The sequence below is a fragment of the Volvox carteri genome (assembly GCF_000143455.1).
Source record: "Volvox carteri f. nagariensis unplaced genomic scaffold VOLCAscaffold_27, whole genome shotgun sequence".
Classification (NCBI taxonomy): Eukaryota; Viridiplantae; Chlorophyta; class Chlorophyceae; order Chlamydomonadales; family Volvocaceae; genus Volvox; species Volvox carteri.
Window position 1 is genome coordinate 1,304,442 of NW_003307570.1, and position 20,895 is coordinate 1,325,336.

The 20,895-nt window shown below is 54.9% G+C and overlaps 2 protein-coding genes across 2 annotated transcripts; both read right to left on the reverse strand.

Annotated features, from left to right (window-relative positions):
• Nucleotides 1–4,357: 4,357 nt before the first annotated feature.
• Nucleotides 4,358–12,908, reverse strand: VOLCADRAFT_121049 (uncharacterized protein; the record flags this gene model as incomplete). Its single annotated transcript, XM_002952085.1, has 14 exons — nt 4,358–4,495; nt 5,153–6,005; nt 7,549–7,787; nt 8,659–8,718; nt 8,777–8,953; nt 9,310–9,313; nt 9,607–9,688; nt 10,097–10,257; nt 10,312–10,508; nt 11,073–11,336; nt 11,593–11,638; nt 11,728–11,942; nt 12,083–12,439; nt 12,861–12,908. The coding sequence occupies 14 exons, from the start codon at nt 12,906–12,908 to the stop codon at nt 4,358–4,360; spliced, it is 2,841 nt and encodes a 946-aa protein (XP_002952131.1).
• Nucleotides 12,909–13,795: 887 nt separating this feature from the next.
• VOLCADRAFT_92728 (uncharacterized protein) lies at nt 13,796–20,063 on the reverse strand (the record flags this gene model as incomplete). The annotated part of the gene is made up of 8 exons (XM_002952086.1): nt 13,796–14,062; nt 15,215–15,304; nt 16,043–16,321; nt 16,760–16,940; nt 17,297–17,369; nt 17,682–17,851; nt 18,807–19,212; nt 19,904–20,063. The coding sequence occupies 8 exons, from the start codon at nt 20,061–20,063 to the stop codon at nt 13,796–13,798; spliced, it is 1,626 nt and encodes a 541-aa protein (XP_002952132.1).
• Nucleotides 20,064–20,895: the final 832 nt, after the last annotated feature.

Here is a 20,895-nt window from a genome sequence, read left to right on the forward strand (position 1 = left end):
AGGTTGGGAGCCTGGGAGGCTAGGAGACTGGGAGCCTAGGGACCTGGGAGGTTGGGAGCCTGGGAGGCTAGGAGACTGGGAGACTAAGAGACGGGAAGCCTGTAAGGCTAGGACATTTGGAGCCTGGGAGACTAGGAGCCTGGGAGCTTGGGAAACTGGGAGCCTAGGAGCCTGGGGCACTGGGAGCTTGGGAGACTGGGACACTGGGAGCTTGGGAGACTGGGACACTGGGAGCTTGGGAGACTGGGACACTGGGAGCTTGGGAGTCTGGGAGATTTGGAGACTGGGTGCCTGGGAGGCTGTTAGGTTGGGAGACTGGGAGCCTAGGAAGCTGCGAGGTTGGGAGCCTGGGAGGCTAGGAGCCTGGGAGTCTTGGAGCCTGAGAGCTTGTGAGCCTGAGATTTTGGGAGCATACTAGTCTGGGAGCCTGGAAGACTGGTAGGCTTGGGGACTGGGAGGTTGGGAGATTGGGAGGCAGAGAGCCTTAGAGTTTGGGAGCTTCCAACTCGAGTCTGCAAGGGTGGGAGGCTTGGGGCCAGGTTGGCCAGACCTAGGAGGCTGGGTGGCTGCGGGCCAGAGTGGGAGCCTGCCCCAGACTGGGAGACTGGAGGCCAATAAGCTGATCGACAAACAGGTCCCCCACATACCCGCTTCAGTACTAGTACACCATCCATCGCCTCTGGTCTTATACAGTGGATACCCCTACTCACGTGCGGAACCTGACACTTGTATTACTCAGCACAAGCTGCACGAATACCAACCCTTCACAGACTGGTTAATTTACGACTCAACATAGCCAGTGTCGCGATAGGTCTCGGATTATGCTTGCCGAACGCATTCATATGACCAGCGGGGCGCGAAATGACCAGCAGGGCTAATATGACAGGCCATTAGAAAGTGACCAGATTCCATCGTTAATACTTCCAACAGGTCTTATCCCATCGTGCCGGCTCGCCGTCGGCCCCACTTTAAGCCCTATTTCTGTCTTGCTTAACAGCTGTTTGTTTGCTTGATATGCATCTTTATTACTATCAACCGTTTATTGGCTACAAGTGATGTAGGATTGTAACGACATTAATTGTCATATGGAACGAAGGATAAGGCCCACTGAACTGATCCTGATATATGTGGCACATTCGCATTTTAGGTATCTTTTTTCATTGAGCACTTGCTTAATATTTCTTCCCATCAGCGTAGGGCCGTGCATTCTTAATAGGCAGCAGGCGGCTTATCCGTGGACAAGGCCAGCCGGCCGCCGTCTCATTTCTCCAATATATGTGTGCCTCTTATCGCGTCCAATCCTTGAATATTGCATATGTTGGACATGAGAGACGCGTATTTCATTAGGCATTCGGCATGCCTGCTTTTCACCTCCTGTAGCCCTGGCTCTGCAGGTAGTGGAGGCCAGCTCACATGCAACCGCAGGTCATGTCATCATGCATGACGTGTAAGTGAACAGGTATGAAAGCGACAGTTTACAGGTGGACGCCTTGAAGGTGTTGTCGTTCCGGACTAACAGTGATGGTCTGCTGGATGGTAAGCAAAACATATCTTTGTCATTGAAACATGCGCACTTACTGACTGTATTTTGCAATCAATATGTGTAGATCAGGAATAGCGACAGCAATTTTTGAGTCCGCAGGATTGGACTCGTTCGCGAATGCTGTTCACTGCTCCTTACGAGCAGAAGTTTTCAAACCGTAAACTATTCACTGCTCCTTACGAGCAGAAGTTTTCAAACCGTAAACTACTATTGCATGATATTACTTTGGCAACAACAGGACAAGCTTAGCTAGTCGGATCCATGATTAACCAATCGAGCACCGTTTGTCTTCGTTGCGTGGCACTTGCCTGTTTATCCATGCGGTCAACTTTCCTGCCTCTACCGAATTTTTTGTCATTTGAGACATTTTAGAAATGCTGCTGTGCGTCACCTGAACGCCTGTATGTCACGTTGCTGCTGTTGGAAGTTGGCGTGATAAAGTAGTGCTCCTCATGACATGTATAGTGTCTTGACAGCAATGTTACGCTTCCTGCATAGGTCGCTTTCGGACTGCAGTGCTGGAGCCAGCCCAGTTTCTGTCTCGGGTCTCTGCACGCCCGATGTGTTGCAGCGTATGGCGCTACGCTGATTTTGGCAACTGAGATCAGCTGGGCAATGCAGCATCAGCGTCCAGCATGTTGTCCCCGTTGTTAAATCGCCTCATAAGCGCTAACGGTTTGCTTTTCGATATTGGGGTTGTCAAAATGTGTTCGGTGTCCAAATCCCTTGTTAAGAAGTATAGTACTACCCTTTACAATTTAGGAGGTTGCATGTGGTGGTCGACTACAGTAGTGGCCACTCCCATCTCATTTGTGTCAGATTTCCTGCCTTCTGGTGAAAAATTGTAATTCCTAAGAGATTATTAATTATTCAGAATGACAGACAGAATCAATGTCATGTACAAATGTCCAAGTACATCTTCCAGACAGAGTGGACCTGACTTTTCCCTGGGCTACAGTTGTACATCATTTGTTAGATAATACTGACATCAGCTGCTTTTTTTAAAAAATGGGGTTCTGGACTGAGCTGCCCAGACTAGAGTCACAGGGATATGTCACACAGGAGATGAACAAGGATCTGGAGTTAAACTGGCGGCTCCTCACTGGGCGGTCTGCAATTCACAGAGGTTTTGGTTCATGCGGCTTTGGAAAAAGGTGGATATGCTGCGTGTTGTTTGTGCGCGGTCTGGGACAGACCATGGTCTAAGCTCCTGCACTCTATCAGCTGCATATTCGGAACAGCGATTCCGAGCACGAGTTGTCTCAGGTCAACGCGCTTGTGCCATTACAGTTTAATAGCTATCTGTTTACAGTCTGCATATCTGGACCAGGCTGTGCGGAAAACGACTAAGTCAACGCCTGCCGCCTGGGGCAAGTACTCAGCTGTTGGGTTCAAACTTGCGGATCACAACAATACTGTTCGGAGTGAAACGACTAAGTCAACGCCTGCCGCCTGGGGCAAGTACTCAGCTGTTGGGTTCAAACTTGCGGATCACAACAATACTGTTCGGAGTGAAACGACTAAGTCAACGCCTGCCGCCTGGGGCAAGTACTCAGCTGTTGGGTTCAAACTTGCGGATCACAACAATACTGTTCGGAGTGAAACGACTAAGTCAACGCCTGCCGCCTGGGGCAAGTACTCAGCTGTTGGGTTCAAACTTGCGGATCCAAAAAGTGCTGTTGGAATTGTCCAAGTTACTTTCTAATGTGACTATGTACCACGCATCGGAAAATGTGTATGGTTCTTGGGGAGAGTCTATATGTGAATGCCTGTCCCCATAGAATCGTGGTATTGTGTTGTGTGTTAAAATTGTTGATGTGACAAATGTAATTAAGCCGGATTACTTCCTATGGCATGAGTTCTGGCATGGGTCAAGACGACAGCATTACTTCATTTTTGGTTGGGTTTCTTGTCCCTGCTGCTGCCACCCTTTAGCATTAGTTCAAAGTCCTGGGTTCGATGTCTGCGAACCCATGACATTGCTTGGAGCCGGGGATTATGGCTAGCTTCCGAGATGTGGAATTGATGGACCAGATTCGCGCAGTGTATTGGTGTGAATGGACGAGAAGGGAGCCTAGGCGACAGGGGTCACCGGCCTTGGACTCACAGTTAGTACAGCAGTTGTAGTCATGGTGGACGGTGCTGTATAGTGGCTAGGAATGACATTGTGTTCCAGGGGCCCAGAAAACTCCTACACTGTAACCTTTCAACACATAGCATAAAGATTAACATGACAGGTCACACCCGCCTTTTTTTCTCGTGTGGACTGCCTTCAAGGTCAGCGCCGGTGTGAAAGGTAGCTGGACTGCCGTACAGGTAACCGCCCACCATTCTCGGCCCTGTAGTACTGCCGTACAGGTTACCAACCGTCTTCCTGGGGTGAAAGGCTACCGCCCGCCTTTTTTGGCAGTGGGGCGTGGCCGCATTCCATAAAATTGTGGAGATATTATGGAAAAGGACATGCCATTTTATGGAAAAATAGGACCTCATTCTATGGAAAAAGAGAGCCTCATTTTATGGAATCTCGACCCCCCCTTTTTCCCAGAGTGCAGGAAAATCCAAATAAAACTCTGACTAGTTTGGTTGTCTGTAGATCTCACCCTGGTACAATAGAATGGACGGTCCCTAGATTCAAATTCTACAGACGGCTGTACGAAGTCGAGGTGGGTGGCTTGGCGTGGGATCAGCTGCGTACGGTGTGAGTCTGTTATTAAGTACTGGGCAGAGATTTGGGGCCCAGATGCCAACAGGGACCAGCTGCTGTAGTCATCGGGTCAGGGAATGGCAACGCTGCTGGAACCAGAGGGGAGGTACTTAAGAGGACCAACAGTAGAGATTGCTGCGTTGTTGAGCAGGCGCGTGGGGTTCGTAGCACAATGCGTACAGCAGGCGTGCTAAAGTATGTACAAAAGGGCCATGGCAGATCCAAATGTTGGTGTGCAGGAGATCTTCCTGCGCAAGCAAGGTTGTCGGTAGGCGCAAGCAAGTCGTCTGGCTCCAATAACCAGGAAGCGCACGGTTTGTGGAAACATCGCAACTGCCACTTTCAAAGAAAGGTCGTCAAAACCACACCGCTGACCAACGGACAATAACAGCGGCAGCTAGCAGCTGTTCTGGTAAAGAGAGCTCGTATCAACCAGCAGCCGAGTCCGAGATCACCCGGAAGATAATTCGACAAGACGAAACACCACCGAGCAAACAGCAGTTCAAAATAACAACAAACTAACCGCACCGTACGACGCCGCTCTGACGCCCCTCTTCAAACCACATTTTTGGCTACGCCTAAAATAAGATTTTGAATCCGGCCTGAGCAGCTAGCCAGACCAAGAACCGGGACGAGAAACCCAAAACGCGTTCGTTACAGTACAACTAATACGAACAAGGCACCGGGGACGTGGACATATGGTTGGGGAGAAGAGACGCCCAGCCTGCCTGCCAGAGCCCGCATGCTACTTCGTGCGGCCCTTCCGGGCTACCGTGCTCTTCCGCATTGGTAACCAGCAGGCAGCCGACGGCCTCGCTTGGGTTACTTTGGCCCCACGCCTAACCCAGCGAAACATCCCCCCTCACCCAGTCGCGTCACATTCGCTCCACCACTGTCCGCCTCACCGCAACGGACCGGCGGATATAGACCAGCACCGCATCAGACCTCCACCGCCCGTGCGCCTTAATCTCCTCCAGACCCACCCCAGCATTGGCAGCCGCGGTGGCCCCGCCCTTGCGCAAGCTGTGGGCCGATATCCTAGCGAGATCTAGCTTCAACTCCGGCTCGTACCCCTGCAACTCACCCAGCAACACATGCAGCCTACTAGTGAAATCCCCGCGCCGCCACACCGTGCCCTGCTTACCCGGCCCAGTGATTCCCCGTACGAAGAGCGGGGAGTGACCCTCGGCCGTCCGCACGCACTCCAGGTGCCGCTGTATGCGAGCAATGGGGATGCCGCTCTGGGTGAGTGCTGCCAGGCACACCAACGTCCCCGCTCCCTTCTGGTCCGTCTTGCTACGTACGATCTGCAGCCCTACACCCCCTCCCGGCAACTCCTCAACGCAGCCCACTGTCAGGGCCGCCAACTCGCTCCTCCGGAGCATTCCGAAAAACCCCAACACCTGCCAGCAGGCGTCCTGGGTGAACTCCGTCGCCCTCCGCGGCTCCGCATTTGCCCTGCACCGTCGCCGCCTCGACTCGTAGGTGACCGATGAGCTGTCTGCGACCGCGCTGCCGTGTAACGCCACAGCCAGCTGTGCCAGTTCCTCCGTAACACTCCCAAGGGCCACTGATCCGATCCCCGCCACCGCAAGCAAGCAAGTGGTGCAGCGGTACCAACCGCCGGGGTAGGCGCCTGGGGCGATTCCTCCCTCAAGAATTCCCCCCTCACCAAGTCCAGATTGGCCAAAACACAAACGCCACCAAGATGCCTCCTTATCCCCGAGGAGGGGGCAGATATCGCGGTGCGCGCCCCGTCTATCGCCCGACGGGGAGGGCAGCTCTAACCCGCAGCGTGTGGGGGCCCTCCAACTGGGCTAAACGTCAGCACGACGCCTCCTTATCCCCGAGGAGGGGGCCGATATCGCGGTGCGCGCCCCGTCTATCGCCCGACGGGGAGGGCAGCTCTAACCCGCAGCGTGTGGGGGCCCTCCAACTGGGCTAAACGTCAGCATGACGCCTCCTTATCCCCGAGGAGGGGGCCGATATCGCGGTGCGCGCCCCGTCTATCGCCCGACGGGGAGGGCAGCTCTAACCCGCAGCGTGTGGGGGCCCTCCAACTGGGCTAAACATCAGCACGACGCCTCCTTATCCCCGAGGAGGGGGCCGATATCGCGGTGCGCGCCCCGTCTATCGCCCGACGGGGAGGGCAGCTCTAACCCGCAGCGTGTGGGGGCCCTCCAACTGGGCTAAACGTCAGCACGACGCCTCCTTATCCCCGAGGAGGGGGCCGATATCGCGGTGCACGCCCCGTCTATCGCCCGACGGGGAGGGCAGCTCTAACCCGCAGCGTGTGGGGGCCCTCCAACTGGGCTAAACGTCAGCACGACGCCTCCTTATCCCCGAGGAGGGGGCCGATATCGCGGTGCGCGCCCCGTCTATCGCCCGACGGGGAGGGCAGCTCTAACCCGCAGCGTGTGGGGGCCCTCCAACTGGGCTAAACGTCAGCACGACGCCTCCTTATCCCCGAGGAGGGGGCCGATATCACGGTGCGCGCCCCGTCTATCGCCCGACGGGGAGGGCAGCTCTAACCCGCAGTGTGTGGGGGCCCTCCAACTGGGCTAAACGTCAGCACGACGCCTCCTTATCCCCGAGGAGGGGGCCGATATCGCGGTGCGCGCCCCGTCTATCGCCCGACGGGGAGGGCAGCTCTAACCCGCAGCGTGTGGGGGCCCTCCAGCTGGGCTAAACATCAGCACGACGCCTCCTTATCCCCGAGGAGGGGGCCGATATCGCGGTGCACGCCCCGTCTATCGCCCGATGGGGAGGGCAGCTCCAACGCCGGCTCGCGAACAAGGCAGGTACGACCCAACACAGGGCAACGCGGAGCAGTCCCTCCCCAAAACACTGACAGGCGCACTAAGCAAGGCACGCCGCACTATAACTCGGCCTCTTCACGACACGCAAGCAAGGCCCAACGGGGACGGGGTGCACAAGTTGCCCCTTATGGAACTCACGTTGGGCAGCGACGTCCGCTTGTTGTTGGGCGCCGGCCGCCTTGATGGGTATGCCCCCAGACCCCGGCCGCTCCGGTGGCGTTCCAGGGAGGGGGCAAGCGGCGGCCGGCGCCTCCGCGACCTATGCTGAAGCCGGTGCCCCACGGGCGCCCGCCCGCAAGCGCGCCCGAGCCCTGTCGACCGCTGCCTGCTGCTGGTCCCGGGGTATGGCCTGGAGTTGTGGGCAGTTTTGAAAGCGGTGGCCCCGCTGGTTGCAGATTAGGCACGTGACGTCCTCGGGGCCCTCTCGGGGGGGGCCCCCCCCGGGGGCCAACGTGGCGGCGAAGGACCGCTTGCATCCGGACCGGCTGGCCGACTTAGTCTGTCCTGTAAGCGCCGCGCCCAGGTACGCTCGCTGCTCGGAGGAGAGAGAAGCGAGGCAGGCGACGAGGGAGGTCTTGTGCGGGTCCCCCTCCCTTGCCAGGCGGATGACCTCCTTGTAGGGCAGTAGCTGTGACATGTCGTTGAGCTGCTTCTGGGTCTGCTGCGCCTCGGATGCTGTCTTGTAGTGCTGCGCCACCTGTTTGCTTGCTTTTGCTGTCCTCTGGCCGTGATGACAATGGTCCATGGGGGTTCCTGTCCCCAAACATCTCCTGCTAGCTGTTTGTTTGTTTGCTGGGTTGCTGTCCTCATCAACTGTTGCGCCATGTTTCTTTGCAGGCGCCAAGCAGCTTTGCTATGCGGGAACTAGCGACTTGTGAGTTCAAAAGATAAACCCTTGTGTGCCAAGCCCTTGATAATTTGGTAGCCGATTAACTATCTAAAGAAAGGTCGTCAAAACCACACCGCTGACCAACGGACAATAACAGCGGCAGCTAGCAGCTGTTCTGGTAAAGAGAGCTCGTATCAACCAGCAGCCGAGTCCGAGATCACCCGGAAGATAATTCGACAAGACGAAACACCACCGAGCAAACAGCAGTTCAAAATAACAACAAACTAACCGCACCGTACGACGCCGCTCTGACGCCCCTCTTCAAACCACATTTTTGGCTACGCCCTAAAATAAGATTTTCCTACTTCCGGGCAAAGCAGGTTTCCGAGTTCGAAGTATAATAAAACCCTTTAGTATAATGATAGGTGATGGTGGCATTAGCTAGGAGGCAAACAGGAGACAAGGCGCCAAGTTAAAGCTGGATGGATTGGCTCTGCTGGGTGGGTGGAGCTTATCTGAATCAGTAGGACTTGGTTACTTGTTGGTTGCCATAGCATCTGTCTCGCTAGCGAACATAGCTGCATGTAGTGTGGCAGGTTCTGCGGGTCCGGCATGCTTACCCGGTGCCATACCCGTATGGGCCATACGCATTGAGTCTCCACTATGGATGCAAACCTGTGTGCAATCGCGCGCTTGCGTGTGCGGTTTTGCAAAACCAATGTTGGTTCCCTGGGGTGTATGTGGGTGCATGCGATACACGTACATTTGCACAGCATGCGATAAACAGGTTCATCGTCACTTCATCCATATCGAACACCAGTACCTGCGCATGGTGAGAAGGTTGTTGATGATGGACCGGACCAAAAATGTTTTGCCCTTACCTTGCTAAAGAAGGCTGCGGGCTGATTGATAACGGTGCGCCACACCAATAGTTTGTCACATAGCACACTATCACCAATAGAGTCACTTGACCAAGGGCACACACCTCTTAACTCCTTCCACATCCAAGGATGATCAGCTGCCTGCGAATTGCTAGGATCGAAGTTGCGACCTACGACCTACGACCAACGAGAGCAGTGCACACAACCGATGCACACTGCAAGGAGAGACCCTTGGTATGAAAGGGATGCATGTCTGAACTTCCGACTGCAGGGACGCGAGGTGGGGGGCCCAGGATGGATCCATCACCCGATCATATTAGCGCTTAGGGAACACACAGAGATGCACAGATGCACAGATTAACTTCACACCAACAAAAGCCCCCCGGCCCATGGACTTCTAGCACAACAGCGCTTTTGCGCCAGGGAGACGAGTCCGCCAGCACCGCACAGCTAGGAGTCGGCTGATGCTGACTTTTGTCCGAACGTTTTAATGACCCCGCCCAGCATCAAAGCCAGGCTGATCACCTCCCTACCTGCCTGGTAGTGCAGATGTTGTTCAGAAGCAAGCACCCCATCCAAGGCAGCTGCAACACCAAAAATTTACATAGGAGCTACTGCACCAAGGAAACCAGCAGCAACAGCTACAGCAGCAGCATCGTCCACCATATCTTTTCATTCGCTCTCACTGCCAAGCCCACACCTGCACCGCGGCACGGATATCCTCCTTTCCCCCCAATGCCAACACGCCACACACAACCGGCAAACCCACGCCACCACAACCACCAACAAGACCAACAACATGTGCATATGGCGCAACCTTCACAGCTCACAGCGCCTTGTACCCTAACAACTTGTTGAGAGCCTTTTCATTCTCGCACTCGTAGCCCGCCGCAAAGAAGGAGCCGAAGCCGCCTGATGCAAGGCAGGGGAGACAGGCGAGGTAGCCGCGCGGGACTGAATGCGGAAGAGTGGTTAAGAGTGACGTGTGGCGGGTGACAGATTAGTATATGGATGGACGGATGGGTAGCTAGGTAGGATGGTAGCATGGTAGGAAGCTAGGTTAATAGATAGATAGATAGATAGGTTAATAGGTAGATAGATAAATAGATAGATGCATGGAAGCTAGCCGCTGAGCTACTCAAGAAGGTGATGAAAGAAGATGCACAGACAGGACAAGACATGGAAAAATAGGAGAGTAGAACCTAAGAAATTCGCAAAAAGCCGTACGTAAGAGTTACAGACAGGCATGGCGATGAACTGATGACTTCCAGGTGCCCCACCTAGGTCGACCCCCCAGCCAAACCAAAAACCCAAACCCACCTCCAAACACACCCAGCCCGGCGTCCTCCTCCCCGGCGCCTCCTCTGCCGCCACCGCCAACCCCGCACCGTCCACCGTCATCCTCCTCGCCATCGCCCTCCTCGCACTCATGCACCAGCCGGTCCGTCGTCTGCCCCGACACGGGACACACCAGCAACTCGCTGCGTGCATCCACCACACCTTCATTACATGCATCTCCACAAACATGAACCCACCCGGTCTGGTCACACGCATAGACGGGAGGCAATTCGCCGGGGTTCACGCGGGTAAAACTGAGTGAAGCGCGGCCGCGGTGGCTGAGGTCAGGTCGCGGCGGCGGTGGCGGGTGTGCATCACTGCTGCCGCTGGTATCCGCACCAGCACCGCTGCCGTCGTGTTGGTGAAATCCTCGAGCACGGCGCCAGGCGGCCACCTGGACGAAATGGCGGGAATTACATATCGGGGGGATTTATTAAATCAGGGGGTGCTGTGGATAGCACACGTGGGCACATGAATACGTAGTACATGATACATAGTCTGGGGGCTGAGAGGAATTTTACCAATTTGAGTTACCAAATCGGTTCAGGCTTTGGGGCATGTACGGTTTGATTGGCCGCTGCGCTTGCTGCTGAGCCATAGAGATTACGCAGATCCCTAGGTCCTGGACATTCATATATACACACACACACATATATATATACATGTGTGTGCGTATGTGAAGATATAAACATTTATACATGTGTGTATATATTGTATGCATATGTACGTATATACAGACGGACTGACAGGCAGACAGCAGTGTCCCACAGCTACGTCACGGGGAATCCAACTCCCAACTGCTTCCCTCCTTCCCTCCTTCCCAAGCCCTGGCGGTGTTTCCTGAGTTCCTGTTCAGGTCCCGGTCCCTTCCAGAAGCACACCACACTGGGGAACCACCAAGGAGCCATGGAGCCAAGACCATGCCCCACGTCATGGCCCCCCCACGCACATCACATACCTTGGCGGCTATGTCCCCGGGGTCTACTTCCGCTGCCCGATCAAGCAGGCGGCGGTCAGGTACCAGGTCACGCTTGGCTCGCAACATATCCAGGAACATGGCACCGAGAAAGGGGTCGTCATTATTGCCACCGCCATTGCAGTAGCTGCTGCTGCTGTTGCTGCTGCTGCTGCCGCCGCTAGTGAAGCTGCCGCTGCCGTTGCAGCTGCCGTTGCTGCGTGTGGTGGCCTCCCACTCCTCGCTGTCCGCGTCCAGGTACACGCGCTGCGGAACAAGCCCAGAAAGGGAAAGCAGTAGAAAGGGAAGCAAACCTGGTTTATGGACGGAGCAAGGAAGCCACATGCACCCATGCTCCTGTTACTGGATTCTGTTGGCTCAATTGACAAGGGTTTACAGCACGTGTTTTTCGGGGAAATGAGCGAAATGGCAATAGGATGTTCACGATATCTCGCACAGACCTTTCAGTCAACCAAACGGGTTAGGGCCCTTCCCTTCTCCCTGCCTCCCCAGCCATGCACACCTTCCACCGTGCGCTGCCCCGGACTTGTTGATTGGGCTTGCCCCACCTGCAAGTGGTTTGGAAGTTCCAAGCAAGTGGGCTGGTGGGATGGGCGGCCTTGAGCCAAGAAGAGTTCACGCAATCGCTTTAACACACCTTGCTACGTAAAGTCGACGCCAAACAGTGTCGTCCGAGGCCAGAGCCGATAACGCCTTGCAGACGCATGCGCACGAGGTCAATCCAGTAGCCGGAACTAGCGAAAGCACGCGCAACAGCATTTCACGAGGTAGGTGCAAGAGAGCCATGGGAGCGCGATGCGACCGAGCAGGGTTGTCACCACCTTCCACTGTCGGAACATCCTCCTGGGTTATCTGTGAGTTCGGTTCGTTACATTGTTGTTCAGTTAAGGTCAAAGTTCGACTGCCTCCTTCCTGCGGCCGTTAGAGCAGATGCATCTTGACCCTAGCAAGAGTGTAGGTAGCACCTTAGCGCACATTTCATTAAAGCCTACCTCCTCTGCATCCCAAGCGGCTTCATCAAATGCGCGCTCAAGTTCGTCGCCATCAAGCTCCGTTGTAGCCATTGAACAGTATGCTCGTATTATATTCGAGGCCGACCAAGTAACTGGTGCAAGGTAAACCTGAATTACTAAAACAGAATAACGTAATCTCGCGTCCGGTCGCTGTGCGCGGTGTGCTGTGGATTCAGGACAGAATCCAATTGCTCCACGCTGCGACTTGGATTGCACTGCACGTCTATTCTCCAATTCGTGATAGCCGTAGCAGGTGATTTCCGTGTCCTCCCTGCGGCTTCGCACCAGGAAGAGTACGCCACCATCGATGGGGCTGGAATACGAATTTGCCGATGCCTGTACATGGCCAGGAACCGCCGCATTATGTGTCATGTGCACACTCCGCACATCCTTACAGTAGTAAAGCAACTGGGGTTTGTCCAAGCGATGCCACCCAGCCAACCAGCAAGCAGTCTATAATCCGGTTCACATCAGCCCTCCGATCACCTCCACCCCACCAGCCCACACCCTGGCACATCCGCACACAAGGCCCCCGCTGCCCCAGGCTGATATGCACTTCTACACGAAATTCACATGCCCCCAGGGAGTGCTGTCCCAAGCGGGCTGTGGAAGTAAGTAAACAGTTACTACCGGTTGCAATTCTCAAGACCGGCATACTTATGGTACTCAATTTCATTTTGTCAACTCGGTGCAGGGTACGAGGCGACGTGAGGTGGGTCCTGCCAACCATTTCCGCTGCTGTGGAATCACCATGCACCCGCAGAGGGCACACACATGCGGCCAGGAGCATACCCTTCAAACACATGTACACAGACACACACACACGCACACGCACAAAAAGATATACACAATCAAACCCAACGCATGAAGACCATCCAGGTGCAGCAGCCCCGAGGGACCGTTTTGGTGCTGGGCCCTTAATGGACAGAGGCACACACAGAGATCGGTTAGGACTCTGACCGATATGACGCCCCTCCAACGATGGAGTGCTTCGGCGGTCGCTCCTTCCCGCTGGGGCACCCCTAGCCAGCGTCAGGCCCGGATTGATATGCAACACACAGAGACAGAGCCATCATCCCATCCCCCAGGACCTTCCCTCTGCTTTTCAGAAGTTATGCCCCCCCGTCAGCACCCTCTGTCGAACCCTCCCGCAGGGGGAGGTAATGTTTCCCTAACCAAGCTACCAAGGAAATAGTCCATACCATGGAAACAGTCCCACACATACCCGGCTGCCTGCAAGAACTCAGTTTTATCAATTACACGGCGCATTAAAGAGGAGGACGGCTGTACGGTGTGTACGGAGGTACACAGGAGCCCTCTGGAACTCTTCCCCTCTCCTGCATGACAGCAGCATGGGCTGCTGGAAGTGCCCCATGTGACAATCAGTAGTATATATACATACATACATACATACATACATACATACATACATACATACATACATACATACATACATACATACAAACCTACTTATCCGAACCAACTAGTTGTAATTTTACCCCGACAAGGATGGTCCCGCCTTCCCGGATTATTCACTGACATAACTACCCCAGATCTCAAAGGGAGAACTCAACCGGAATACATACATATACATATACACGCACATGCACGCACACACACGCACACGCACCCACACCCACAGACACATACACATACACACGCACACACACACCGGCCAACCGTCGCCGCCGCCTATTGGTTCGCCCTCCCCTTCATGCCATCCACGCCGCCCTCTTCTTCTTCGCGGTACGACCCCTCATAGGTGCCGTACATCTCATCTTCCTCCGCTTTCAGCACCTCCCGCATGGCACGCAAATCCGCGAGCACCTGCCGTGTACGGCTGGCCTGCTGTACACCTTCCGTGGCTCGCTGTGCAATGCCCTGGTGTACGGCATGCAACCCCTCCAGGGAGGCAGTCACATCCGAGCTGGACACCCGCGGTACCAGTGACAGGAGAGCCTGTGGGGGAAATAGTGGGATTGGCGGGTGATTCCGCGTGTTTGTGTGTTTTGCGTATGTATGTACGTTTGGGGGGAGGGAACACGCCGGGGGAATGTGCGGAGAGAGGGTGAGACACGTGCTAAATACCGTAGCGGAACTAAAGATTTTACAAAATAAAGATTTTACCGCAAAATTATGGATTTTAATATATTTTACGGAACGAAGTATTTTACCGCATGCTGGCGGATTTTGCCAAGATTTTACGGTACTGTGGATGATTTCCTGGGATTTTACTGGCCCGCAAAGCTACCCAACCATGCAACACCACTGCCCGCCTCCCTCTCACGCATAAGGGGCAATGAGAATCATTACGACACGTCTCAAACTAAGAATCTCCGAATTGTAAACCCCCATCTGGAAGCCAAGCCACCGTGACACGGCCTCCAAACATCCACCATTCTGTAGCAGCCGCAGAATTCTTATGATTGATGAAGGACGCGAGAGCATTGCCGTATATGGTATGGTATGGCCGGCAGCTTGTCAATGAAGCGGTGTTTGGTGAGCTTGCGCTTGCCCATGCTGCTGCCAGAAATAGGTTGATATAGTGATATGTTACAATATTCTGTATAAAATAGTATAATAGGTAGTGCCAAAAGCCTGTTGTGCGTGAAGGGCCATGTATATTTTACGGCATCGCTCCGAATTCCCTCCCGGGAACTAAAGATTTTACAGAAAGACTCTGAATTTTGCCAAAATATTTTACCGCATGCAAATAATTATTTATTTTGTAAAATCTTTAGTTCCGCTACGGTATTCTAATCCTGAATTTATTACGATCCTGATTTCATTAAAGAACTACTGAAAAGCCCCAAGTTACATGTGTGGATGAGAGTAGGTGGGCCTAGGTTAGCCTTTGGGGTTCGCTAGCCTTCCTTCACCCTGTGAATGCCCAATTGGGAAAGTGAACGAGGAAAGGAAAAGGAAAGGAAAAAGGAAGGAAAGAGAGGAAAGAGAAAACTCTGAATGAACTCGCGACCGGGATGGCTACGGTAATCCGTCGTCTGCTGTCCTGCAAAGCCAGCTAACTAACTGATGAACGACCCAACCCAACCAACCACCATCTACACACCCAAACACATCCCCACATCCCCCACCCCACCCCCCACACACCTGCAGGTGCCCCAGCCGGTCCCCCGCCTCACCCAACCTGCTCCCCATGTCGGATAGGGACTCCCGTAGGGCCGCAAGGAGGGCCGTGTTCTGGGGTTCCAAAGGGGGGGAGGGGGAAGAAGGGGGGGGAGGGGGGATGGAGGACAAGAGATATGAGGAAGGGAAGGACAAAAGGGCGGGCTATTCAGAGGCTAAGGATAAATAAGGACCCACCTGCACACATTCCATCCTTCCCACAGACACATACACACAGACACACACAGACATACACACACAACACACTCTTCTCCCCTCCCCCAGGGGCCTCTCCTTCCATACACATACCCATACACATTCACACATCTTCCGGCCCCCCTCTCACCTCCCCCTCCCCCTCCATTGCCAGTCGTTGCAAGTTAGCATGCAATGTTGACAAGTCGTCCCGCACCGCCTGAAGACCCCCCGCCTGGAGGGAACTCCGACCACGAGCACCAATATTGCCAATGGCAGCAGCAGCAGCAGTAGTAGCAGTAGCAGCAGTAATAGCAGAGCCCTCCTCGAGGGCAGTCTGCCACGTAGGACAGGGTGGGGCCGTGGCAGGGCGGGGCGGGGCGGGGCGGGGCGGGGCGGGGCGGGGCGGGGCGGTTTGTTGGGAGGAGGAGGTGGGGGACACGGAGAGGGGTTGGGTTCAAAAAGAGATCCCACCGGGGCCCCGGATAGGCTAAGCTCGGTGTCCGTTGTTCACTGTGCCTAAGTGTGTGTTTTCCTGCCGTACCGTGCAACTCCGGTGCCCCTCCCCTCCCCCACATCAACCCAACCCATGGATACACACCCACGGCTCCCCATCACCTTTAACCTCAAAGCCGTCGTAACAAGCTCGTCCACTGCCGTACAGTGCTTAGCCGCCAGCCCCCTCAATTTGGCCCGGGTTCCCCAGGCCTCCAGGCTCCGCCCTATGGCATCCCGCAGCCCCACGTAGCGCGTCCAGAGTGTGGAGAAGTTCCCCCCCACCACACCAATGGGTAATGACACGGTCACCATACACAGCAACATGAACACGCCCACCACCAGGCGCCCCCAGGTGGATTGTGCGTAGTATTCGCCGTAGCCGGTGGTGGTGAAGGTGACCTGTCGGGGGGTGGGGGTGGGGGTGGGGGTGGGGGTAGGGGTGGGGTTGTGGCGGGTAGTGTGGGGTGGGTGGGTGGTTGGGTGGGAGGAGAGGTGAAAGGGGGAAGGGGAAGGGCGAGCCATCGGTGCCCAGGCGGAGGGAAAGGGGATAGGGAGCGTGTGGGGGGGGCCTGTGGGAAAGGAGTATGATAGGCTGGAACACAAACAAATGATGAAATGAATATACACACACGTATGAACATGCACACGGATACACACCTCTCCCCTTTATCCACTGTATGAGCCTGTACGAGACTGTATGAGGAAAACCCCGACAGCCACCCCCAACCCTTCCTCCTCATTAACCTCAGCGTTCCCCTCCCCCAAAAGCCACATCCTACCTTCTCCCCCCTTCCCCCCCCCTTGCCACTCCCCCCTTTTTTCCCACGAAGGACCCACGTGCATGTAGTACATGGTCAGCGGTATGGAGTCGAACCACGTGTCCTTCACCAAGGCACCCTCCACGTAATACACCACCGTACCGGCCACCACCAGCAGCACCCCCAACACCACCACCAACATGCCGATCACATCCAGGCTGGCAGATAGGGCGTCAACTACCAACTGAAGGTTTCGGAACCTGAGGCAGAGGGGCAGGGGCAGGGAGAGGGGGAATTCAGGAAGGTATAGGGGTTGATGTGGGGATGTGGCTAGGGTTTGGACTTGGGGTTCGGACTTGGGGTTTGGACTTGGGGTTTGGGTTTGGGCTATCGTCAGTCCTCTCTCTTTCGTTGCACAACTGTTTCCCCCTCTTCCCGGCCCCCCTTAACCCACCACCCAGCTCCCCCATGCCCGGGTCGGTTTGCTCCCATCCTAAACCCTCCTCCCTTCCCTTCCTTCTCTCCTTCCCTTCCCTCCGGTTTTTATTCTGTGCAATCCCCTCCCCTTCCTCCCGCCCTCCCCTTCTGCTCCCTCCCCTCTCTCACCCCCTCCCACCTGGAGCTAGCCCTCAGCAGCCGCAGAATCCGGATCAAACGAATCAACCGGAATATCCGTGTCTGAGAGGCGTCTGTGTGTGCAGGGGGAGGGGCCAGGGGGCGACGGTGTGTCTATCTGTCTGTCTGTTTGTCTGTATCTCTGTATGTATGTGCGCCGGAAATGGGATGAGGGGTGTTGTGCCGGCATACATCTCCAGGGCCCCCAGATGGGCAGACAGAAATGCGGAATGTGTGCCACCACACACCAAGGGCCCCACCCCTCCCTCTTCCCCCTCCTTCCTTCTCCCCCTCCTTCCTTCTCCCCCCCTCCTTCCTTCTCCCCCTCCTTCCTTCTCCCCCTCCTTCCTTCTCCCCCTCCTTCCTTCTCCCCCTCCTCTCCTCACTTTGTTCATTATCCGGCCCCGCCACCGCTAGCTCCACGAGGAAGGGCGCAATGGCCGCCAGGTCCACCCAGTTCATCAGCTTGAAGGCGAACCGGGTGAAGCTGTTGCACGTCAGGAAGCGTACGACAAACTCCACGGTGAACAAACCCAGACACACGTAATCGATTAGGCTGGAGGGAGTAGGCAAGGAGGGAATAGTCGTTGTCATTATGAGGGAGGCCGTGAATGGGTGTGTGGTGGTGAAGGGAAATGCAGGCCAGGTAGGTAAGGGTGTGCGGGTTGGAGAGGGAGGGGGTAAGGGGGGAGAAGATTAGAAGCCTCGTTGGACCCGTACGGCGGTGTGTGTATGTATGTATGTATGTATGTATGTATGTATGTATGTATGTATGTATGTATGTATGTATGTATGTATGTATGTATGTATGTATGTATGTATGTATGTATGTATGTATGTATGCGTGTGTGCGCGCGCAACGAGCTGATGATGATGATGATGTTGTCGTCGACGCTTGCGAGGAGGGAGGGAGGGAGAGAAGCCAGCCACCTATCTCTACCCACCCAGCCACACATCGAGCTACTGACAACCAGGCCAAAACGACACACGACACACACAGCTATCCTTCCCCAATCCCTCCCCGCACGCCCCTCCCATGCCCATCGCTAACGTCCCATTGCCACGTCCCACCCACCCCTCATTCCACCACTCGGTAAAAATGAGGCAGATATCTCTTTGGGTTGCGATAGCTTGTCGCTCAATATATGGGGGTGGGCACTGGTGCATTTTGATTTCTAGGAAAAAAAGGTACGGTTCCACCCCTCATCCCACTTCTACCCTTACCCCCACTTCTACCCTTACCCCCACTTCTACCCTTACCCCCACTTCAACCCTTACCCCCACTTCTACCCTTACCCCCACTCCTACCCTTACCCCCACTCCTACCCTTATCCCTACTTCTACCCTTACCCCCACTCCTACCCTTACCCCCACTCCTACCCTTACCCCCACTTCTACCCTTACCCCCACTTCTACCCTTACCCCCAGCCCTACCCCCAGCCCTACCACCCCGATCCCCACCCCGACTTCGACCTTCGACCACGTCACGCAGCCCCCCTAGCCAGACGCACATGAGCCTGTCGTACACTTCCGTATCTCGTTCCACGGAGGGTACCGACTCCAAACAAAACGTGATTGTGTTGAGGACAATGGCTGCAATCATGAATAAGCTGATGGCCATAGCCAGGGGGGAGTATTCCGGACAGGACAGCAGCAGGTACAGCTGTACACGGGGCCTCCAGGCCCTGTAGCGTGCTAGGCTGAGGTGCCACATGTGCAGCACCCATCGCAAGGTTTGGAGTAAGGGATTGCTGTTCTTGTGGGTGGGTCCGGGGGGTTGCTGCTGGTGTTGGAAAGGGTTGGGATATTGTTGGGCTGCGGCCGCAGATGCCACTGCGGCTTTCCTTAGCAAGTGGTCCTCCCGGGGCCGTCCGCGGTGCTGGTTCTTGAAGTACTTGACAAAGTCGGGGTGGTCGGCTGAAGGGTAGGTGGTATATGCGTGTGTGTATTTGTGCGAGGCGGGGGAAAGAGAGGGGGGAAAGGGAGGGGGAGAGAGAGAGGGGGTTTGGGCCGGGACGGGAAACACGAAGAAGGGTGAAAGGTTGTGGGAGCGGGGAAGTAGAGGCAGGGCAGAGCGGGCTCAGGTTCGAGGAAAATGAATGGAACCCTGGGATTGGGATTGAAACGTTTTGAGCTAAAAAAAGGTCGGAGGGTTTTCGGATTTTAGGGTTGGGGTGTCGAGATGTCCGTGTGAGGGTGGAGGTGAGGATTGAAGGTTGGCACGGGCGCTGCTGGATTGCAGGGCGACATGAAGATGCTGTGGAGGGCGTTACAGCCTCCAGGAAATGGCTGGGAGCGGTCGTTCTTTTGGCAGAGCCCTCCTACTCCTCTCCCCGTGCCCTCCCGCATCATGTCTTCCTCAGCCGCCACAACAGCATTCCCATTCACCCACAACTACACCATCCCCAGTCCCTGCCGGATCCTTCAATCGGCCACTATGTACTATCCCATGTACTACCCCTTCCCCACAAGGGGCCTTTCCGCTGTGTGCCGACCTGCTCCTGAAAAGGACGATCTGTGAGCTGCAAGGTTGTGCCTGACGGCAAGGTAACCCCTACAACGCAAACATCTGCTTTCCTCTCGTCTACCTGGGCCGGAAAGTCCTTACCTAGGACATGATCTGTAAAGATTGTCTTCAGCAGTTTGTTCACCTCAGCATCCGGCAGGACTGGCTCTGTGCTGCACGTGTTCATTTTCTCCTGTAGAACCTGCCATTGCGAGAGCTCCACGTCAGCTGTCTCCGCATTTCTATTGTATGACGGAGTCATGATTACTACTATGACTGTTTTGGGGTCAATGAGCCAACAGCGCGTTAATGTAACAGAAGTGCTAACACGGCATTGACATGCTTATTGGTTCTTCGAATGAGTAATAGTCAGGTTTCTTCGGAAATATAATCAATATGTAGCTACAAGATGTTAAGATGTGCGATTTGCAAAAAATGGCAGCCTTGCGCAAGGTTCCGCCATCATACGTGAAACACCCATCTTAATACCGCATGCATCAATGCAATCGCAAGTTAAAGCGGATGTATCAAAAATACTTTTGTGACGAAAAACTAAGAACATCCGTAACTATCTGTACGAACTTTAAAATCCTCCAAAGGTGTAACCAGTGATTTACATGGCCTGGGCTTTTCACTTCTCCGCACTGATAGGGCGAATTGTAAAACATCAATATCTTGATCGAAAAGCATCACCAGGCTGTTTTCGCCAGTATCCGTCAACGTAGCCAACGTACTGTCTTCAGTTGTACGGGATAGGAGCGAGGAGGCATGTAAATGCACTTCGATATGTCGAATAGTCTTGGGGCCAAAAAATTATCCGAGAAGGGGAAAATGAAGGCCAACAAGCCGAGGGGGCCCTGGGGATGGGAAGCGTTGCACCGTCATGATGGTGATGTGTGTATGTGCGTGTGCATGCTACATGTCATTAAGTCAGTTGCACAGTAGTACAACCTCCCGAAATTTCACCACCCCTGCCTGGTAAAGTTTCCACGCCTGCCAGCAGCCATGGCCAAACATGCAGCACGGTTGCATTTATGCTGGCCAGTGGCAAAGCCGTTACCTAGCAAAACGTACTCAAGACTGTCCCAAATGTA